This window comes from Daldinia caldariorum (assembly GCF_022478825.1).
Source record: "Daldinia caldariorum strain CBS 122874 unplaced genomic scaffold F4812scaffold_30, whole genome shotgun sequence".
Classification (NCBI taxonomy): domain Eukaryota; kingdom Fungi; phylum Ascomycota; class Sordariomycetes; order Xylariales; family Hypoxylaceae; genus Daldinia; species Daldinia caldariorum.
The window spans coordinates 146,718-153,940 of NW_025953066.1; the positions used below are offsets into that span (position 1 = coordinate 146,718).

General features: G+C 48.2%; 2 protein-coding genes across 2 annotated transcripts; one reads left to right on the forward strand and one right to left on the reverse strand.

The window, feature by feature from the left end:
- Window positions 1-56: 56 nt before the first annotated feature.
- Window positions 57-1,614, forward strand: F4812DRAFT_286144 (transcription initiation factor IID, 31kD subunit-domain-containing protein). Its single transcript, XM_047931087.1, has one exon. The coding sequence runs from the start codon at window positions 282-284 to the stop codon at window positions 1,191-1,193; it is 912 nt and encodes a 303-aa protein (XP_047785480.1). The 5' UTR covers window positions 57-281; the 3' UTR covers window positions 1,194-1,614.
- On the reverse strand, window positions 1,615-5,053 carry F4812DRAFT_286147 (LNS2-domain-containing protein). Its single transcript, XM_047931088.1, has 2 exons — window positions 3,972-5,053; window positions 1,615-3,910 (listed from the first exon to the last, which is right to left on the reverse strand). Exons 1-2 carry the CDS (start codon window positions 4,426-4,428, stop codon window positions 2,037-2,039), a joined length of 2,331 nt encoding a protein of 776 aa, XP_047785481.1. The 5' UTR covers window positions 4,429-5,053; the 3' UTR covers window positions 1,615-2,036.
- Window positions 5,054-7,223: the final 2,170 nt, after the last annotated feature.

Below are 7,223 nucleotides of genomic sequence, written 5' to 3' on the forward strand. Positions count from 1 at the left end.
TTTATCCCACAAAATACAAGCTCGACGACTTTCATTTCTTCCGGAAGCCAAATCACTCGAGGAATCCTCGTTAATTTTATCACCGCGACCCGAAACTTTCGCGAAGGCGTCTCCAGCTCAAACCCATACAATTCACCGCGAAATCCAGGTTTGCCTATGGAATAACGAGCAACGTCGCAAATAACCGTTCAATTGACGATCCAATCCAAATTTCCTCGACGTGTTTCCATCGAGCCGACCTCTTGAGCTTCAATATACAATACACGATAGTCACAGCAACGATGGCATCAATATCCCAATCCCAGACCAACGGGATACCCTCATCCTCGGCAGCAGCAGGTACTTCGCAATCTGCTTCGCAACCAACACAGAACACCGCGAGCAGCGGTTCGCCTACCGTACAAAACACACAAACATCCAACGCCGCATCCGCGGGAACAGGTCCAAACAGCAATAATAACGCACAAGCAGGCGCCACAGCATCATCACAACTACAATCGCAATCACAATCACAACCCCAACCCCCCTCCTCCTCCTCCCCATCCCCCTCCCACGCCCCCCGACCCCGCGACGCCCGCACCATCGAGCTCCTCCTGACCTCGCAGGGCGTGACTTCCTTCGACCAGCGCGTCCCGCTACTCATCCTGGACTTCGCCTACCGGCACACGTCGGCGGTGCTCTCGGACGCGCTGCACCTGTCCACGGACCCGTACACGACGCACGCGGGGTCCAAGCCCAGCGCCTCGTCGGGCGCGGCCCCGAGCGCGCCGAGCGCGGGCGAGGCCGTCGTCACCACCAACGCCATCAACCTGGCCATCGCGTCGCGGCAGTCGTTCCAGTTCCGCGGGGCCTCGGGCGCCAGCAAGGAGTGGATGCAGGAGGTGGCGCGGGAGCGCAACAAGATCGCCCTGCCGCGCGTCCTCGCCAACGAGTGGGGCGTGCGGCTGCCTAACGAGCGCTTCGTGCTCAGCGGCATGGGGTGGACGCTTCGCGACCAGTGGACGACTGCCATGGAGCAGGATGACGACGAGGATGGTGATAGCGACGAGGACGAGGAGATGGAGGAGGTGTTCGATACCCAGAAGCGGAATGCGGCGGGCAATGGAGAGGAGGGTGAGGGTGGGGGTTTGGAGGAGCTGCTGGGTGATGATATGGGTGAGATGGGCGATGAGGATATGGAGGGGATGGAGTGATGGGTTAATTTATAAAGATTTGCTTGGCGGCAAGCAAGAACATGCTGCGATGCTATGTCTCTCGAATACGATGGAAAAAACAGAGGTACCTAAGGGACGGATGGCGTTATGGAGTTGGGGCAAAAAAGTCCTGCTGCAACTGCAGATGAGGGATTCAAATTCGTTGTGACGACACGTTAATTTCCTAACACATATTCATAATTGTTAAGGATCGCCAGACTAGCTTAAATACGCCAGTATACCGGAGACATTACATAAACCGTTAGAACTATGGGTGGATTCAAGTTGAGAAGAGCGTACGGGACGGTACAGATATATAGGTAGTTAAGAATTGGTCTATTCTCCACGGGATTCTAGGTACTAGCGGTGCGTCGAGGATTGTCTAAAACAGTCAAGATGCAGGGAAGCAAGACGGCTTTGTTGTTGTACATTAGGTACATTTAGGTAGTCTATGACAGATGTATATCATCCATCCTCTTGTCCTTCTATTAGAAAAAGAGAAAAAAAAAAACGCCAACGCTATGCAATCCAAAAGACACCAAGTACTCATCCCGAGTAGCTGGCGGGAACAAAAATATAAACCAATCTGCCCCTTGCAATGATAAACGCGACACGATGTGATTTATATGCTCTTAAATATGCTTGAGGCTCAACCCTCCTCTTCTCTTCTCTTCTCTTCTATGCCGACTTATGATGAAAATGCGGATGCGGTTGGTTGATGCGTAAGGGCAGGTTCGCGAGTTGAAGACGGCCTTCATTAGGTAGGTACCTGCTAGACCATGCATTGCCGGTTTGAGTTGTTTGTGATATTTGATAACTTTCCGGTATCATTTCAAAGACACGCTACTTTTTCATCTCGTCGTCGACAGCAACGTTTTTCATTCCGGTGATTAGTTCGGCGTCGACGTCTCGCGTCGGAAGAGCAGGTTCGCTCTTAAAGCCAGAATCGGGAGGAATTAGGCCGACATCCTGTTCGTCAACTTGTTTGTCTTTCGCTTCTTCATCTTCCGCTTCCCCGTCCTCAACTTCCTCGTCTTCCAGATAGCCTTCCTCGTCGTCAGCATCGTCAGATCCATACTCTAGGGAGCCTATCGCGTTTTCGTCGACTTCGTATTCGCCGCTAAATATGCTCCCTTCAGCATCGGCATCTTCATCCTCTTCGTAATCGTCTCCTCGCGAGAGATAGCTGTCGCCCATGTTTCCGACATCTTCGTCTTCCTCCTCGTCTGCGGAACTCTCGCCATCTCCGCGCTCCTCAGACTCGCTAGCCGAGAACTCATCCAATTCTAACGGAGTATCTCGCCAATACGTGAAATCGGTGTACTCGACACCGCCACCCTTAACCAGAGTACTAACAGGAGGAAAGTAGTGATTGACGACTTCTGTCATGTTCACGTAGCTAAGCTTTAACTTATTAAGACTTAGCAGATCTAGCGAAACTTCAGCATTGGAGTTGATTGTGAAAATGCGATTCCTTGGCACGTCTACAGTCCTGTACGAAATTTGATCCGTAAGACGGTTCCCGAAGCCAGCATAGAAACAATGATTGTCGGGGCCATATAAGCTCCTAATATCCCGTAGGGTCGCCATCTTGAATACGTGTGGTTTACGCAGGTATATCTCTCGCCTTAGAGCCGCCATCGTCCTATCGGGCGATAGAATTGTTGGGCCTTTAGGCAAGCGGTACCCATCTTGAACAATACCGTAGAGATATGCTCTCGTTGTATCGGCTTGTCCGACCGAACGACTTGTGAGGTACATGATATTGTAGCCATTTTCAACAATATCGCTGTAGAGTTTCGCGACTCCCGCATGTGTCCAGTCTCGCCCGATCATATTTAACACGTGGCCTAGAGCATCAGACTTGGTTATAGTACCATCGATATCAGAAATGACAACGGGCGTTTCATGCTTCCAGAGAAACATGTACGCCTGACAAGTGGCTCGATTTACAGTGAAGCTCATCGTGTTTTCTCCGGGTTTTAAATTCAGCGCCTTCAGCTGATCGCTAGTCAACCGTAGGGTTTTCGCGTAGTTTCTATTCGGGTTTCCTGCCGACGATGAACCGGGGGTGGTTGGAGGTGTCTGAATGTAACTCTGGCCAACATCCGACTCGGTTCTCCTGTGGGACGGTCCTCTTGTCGATGTAGTAGACTCGTCGCTTTGATATCCGGGATCGGAAGCAGCGTCAATAGCAAGCGTAGCCGACGGTCGGAGAGATGCCACTGTTTTCTTCATCGCAGCTTCTTTGGCATCCTCGCTGCTATATATCCAGAGGTTTCCTTCCTCGTCCATTCCAAACAGTGCGCCAATATCGTAGTCGCCCTGAAGTTCTTCCGACAATATCTTACGAGCCAAAATTTCAGCTTTAATTGCATCTTCCTCACTGGACTTATACCCCGTCATGTCTAACATGAGATCGCCCGTTTCGGTGACTCGGCTGGGAATATTGACTGCGGACAGCTCTTTTGATAGAGTCATAGCTCGTCGAATGGCATCTCGAGGAGCCAAAGGAGGCGGGCTTCGTGATCTTTGGGAAATTGCACTATCAGCTTCGTGTAGGTCATTATTCGAATCATCGTTCTCGTGGGTCGCTTGTGCAGGGGCTAGTAGTAATTCTTCGCTATAGGACGGATGATTAGGGGGATTTAGCCATCCTGTTGAAACTGGTCGGCCACCGCCTAACTCAGGGGAAGACGCATGGGGTTCACCCACTCCTACGCAAAAGGTTAGCTATTGCCTTGTGTCTCTGAATACACAGGTTTCATTTTAACAAACCTGGGCGAGAAATAATTATAGGTTTGGGTTGCGATGAGGTCGTAGACGGCGCAGTCCTAGAATCGCTGTCTAACTGCAAAAAGTCGGGCTCCTGCAGTTCGTTGGATGAATATGACCTGTCAGGTCCAAGCGGCGGACTCGAAGCGGGAGAGCTAAGGGGCGAGGTTTGGAGACTTTGGGGGATGTTATCGTTTGTTTCGAAAACGAAGAAAGCCTCACCCCCTTCCCCTAGCTTCATAGCATAGTTCTGCTTCACACCATTGACCCTAAACTCGACCTTTTTTTCATAGGGTCGTAGCAGTGAGAATTTACCGAAGCGGACGTGAAAGGGAGAACAACACAGAGTACCATCTTCGTGCTGTACTACGATGACATCAATTGCACCACTCAACGTAGCCGGGTTGATCGAGTTCCAAGCGGTAGAGACCGAATCGCTGATATTTCGAACGTACTGCATCTTTAAGACGTCGGTCTCGTCAAATCCACAATTACGGGAGTTGTAATTCGGCCCTGGGACCGTGGATAGGGGGGAGAAGAACCAATTAGAAGAATGAACCGAGGTAAAGTTTTACGAAGCCAAACTTATTTCGATTAAGTTCCCAATAACGCGATTCGAAGTAGATTCCAACGGTGTCGATCAGCGTTCGTTCGGAAACAAGTTAGCGGTGGATCAGAGTATATGGTTTGCTTTTCGTTTGGAAAAATAGTTGGGATGATGCTAGGGGGGGATTGCAGATCAAGAGGGTAAAACGATTCCAACCCTTCGGTACAGATGCACGATGGTGACGTAGCTTTGCAGGTGCTCAAAATCAACGGGATCAAACAAAATCTAGAGTAGAGTAATTGTCTTTTTTTTTCAAGAAGCCATAAATAGCAGAAACGAACGTCAGGGGAAAGGAGAGAGAGAGAAACAGTCGAAAGGTAGGATTTATGACGAAGTTCGTATATTAATTAACCGGGTTGGTGGGACGAAGTAGGATGGATCTATCTTAGACAGCGGCGACGCTTGTTGAGGAAAAAAGTAACCAGCCTGGCCAGCCGCTAGAACTTATGCAAACATGGAAATTTAAACACTATCTATTTGTACCTGGTATCGAACCCGGCATTAGGTAGGTACCTGGCCAAGCAGAGCCGCGGATTAATGACACATGCTTGTGTAAAGTGGGTCTACCACGCGCGACAAAATTTACAGGGTTGCTTTCTGCTAAATCGTCGCCTAATGAACTGCCAAGGACCAATGCCGCCTTCGCACTGCAGCAGCTGATTGCCTGGCTTTCCAGCATCTAGACTGTACATTTATGCAGCTGACTTGCTTTATGGAAATACACTACCGCAGAACCGCCGCAAGCCGGGCAGCCTAGTGGTTCCCGTCCCAATAATTTTTATGTTGGGTAATCCCGAAGCCACGGTAAAGATATAGCACGTTCGTGATACTTTTAAGTATACTCTTTGAGGTAATTTCTATTCGAGCTCTTTAAATATCGGGAACCTGGGTGGAGTTCGTATATAATAATATTCTTAGGTGGATGAAGTGCCCTTCAATTTCGTTTACAATAGAAACAATTAACCTGATTTAGTTAAAGCCACTTATGGTGCCTTGTATAAAGAGGTACCTAACCCAAGGTGCCTAATATTATTGAGCAATTCGATATTCAGTTACTTACATAGTACCATTATATTAGGGGAAGGACGTGTTACGTGTTATTGGTAAAAAGAAAAAGTGTAAGAGGTCATTACGATATGCTTTTTAGTTCTCATTGGAGAGAAGATCCAAAAGCCATAAGTCTACGTAAGATCGATGAAGGCGAATGATAACACATCTCACCTCTCATACGTTGACAAAGCAGTGCGTACCTATATTTGCACAGGGTAAATAAGGCGAGACATCCCATCTAACAATTCGTATATCTAGTGCTACCTTAGATAATTCTGTTTTGCTTATATTGAGGGGAAGTTGGGGGTTACAGTGATAGGTACGTTAGCAATACGTGAGCAACACCTAGGTAGGTACTTGGGGAGGTAGTCAAGCCCTTTGCTCTTCTCGTCTACCCGCATACTATGCTGTAGCATTACGCTGTTCTGGTATTTCCGCTAATATCCTATAACAGTCCCCATGGGGTTCGGGAGATAAGCAGACCGGAAGCAGTAATAGAGAGAAGATCTTTTCATAGCAAAGGGTATGCGTAAACCGCAAAATTCGGCTGCCCGGATGTTAAGGTTGGGGCAATCGGAGGCATCGGGTGTTACGATGAACATAACCAAGTCCTTGGCCCTTGTTTGAATTACCGGGCCGCTATTTCGATTGGACGAAGTTTTCACCAAGCTAAGGTTCCTAGACCCCGTCGAACAACACTACCGAGGTGTTGATCAAGTTGGGTATATATCCGACTACCGAGTTGAGGTACGTATTTGGTCGTGCAGATCTAGGGCATGCTTGTGATAGGTATAGCATAACTACCTTGTATATTAGGTTAGGTACCTGTTTGTAATATCTAGTGTTTGGTTCCACGAGTTGCTTATAAAGTCGTGATCACTGCATGCCTATTACCCGTGTTAAATCCTTTCACCTTTCTTATCAAGAATAATAATTATTATAGGTGTTCTATTAAGTACCTACATGTAACTAGATAAACATTGTAAGAAAATACTTAGCTTGAAGTGTAAGTCCCATATACATAAAACTTTAAATAGAATCAACTCTATCGTACGGTTCTATGGCGTTAAAACAGGTACCTAGTTCTTTACCAGATTGAGTTTGATCTGAGCTAAACACCTTCCAAAGAAAGGTCACATATCTATGGGTTTCAATAGCAAAAGTTTAATTGTACTTGCCTACCAAACCTTATTAGCCACCTAGAACCAAACGTTAAGGCCGAAGGAAGGAAACTGTAGTCCGCTAACGCCGTACTATGTATGCGCATATGGGCAAGTTCCCCATACCAGTGCAGTGCAGTGCTGCGCAGTAGTAGTTCAACTCAATTTTTAGCGCTCTTTGGCTTAGGTAGCCTAGGTACCTAATGGTAAGCCTTAAGAGGAGGTACTTACCTAAAGCCCCCCCATTATTCCCCCAAGCTTCAACCGGGGGTATCCACATTTTTTAGAAGAGGCAATTCGTCGAGAGGAGGAAACATTTTCCAATCATTTTGTATGTTTTCATGTCCTCTTTTTTTTTTATACCTTTTATTCCTGGGGGGGGGGGGGGGGGGGGGGGGGGGGGGGGGGGGGGGGGGGGGGGGGGGGGGGGGGGGGGCG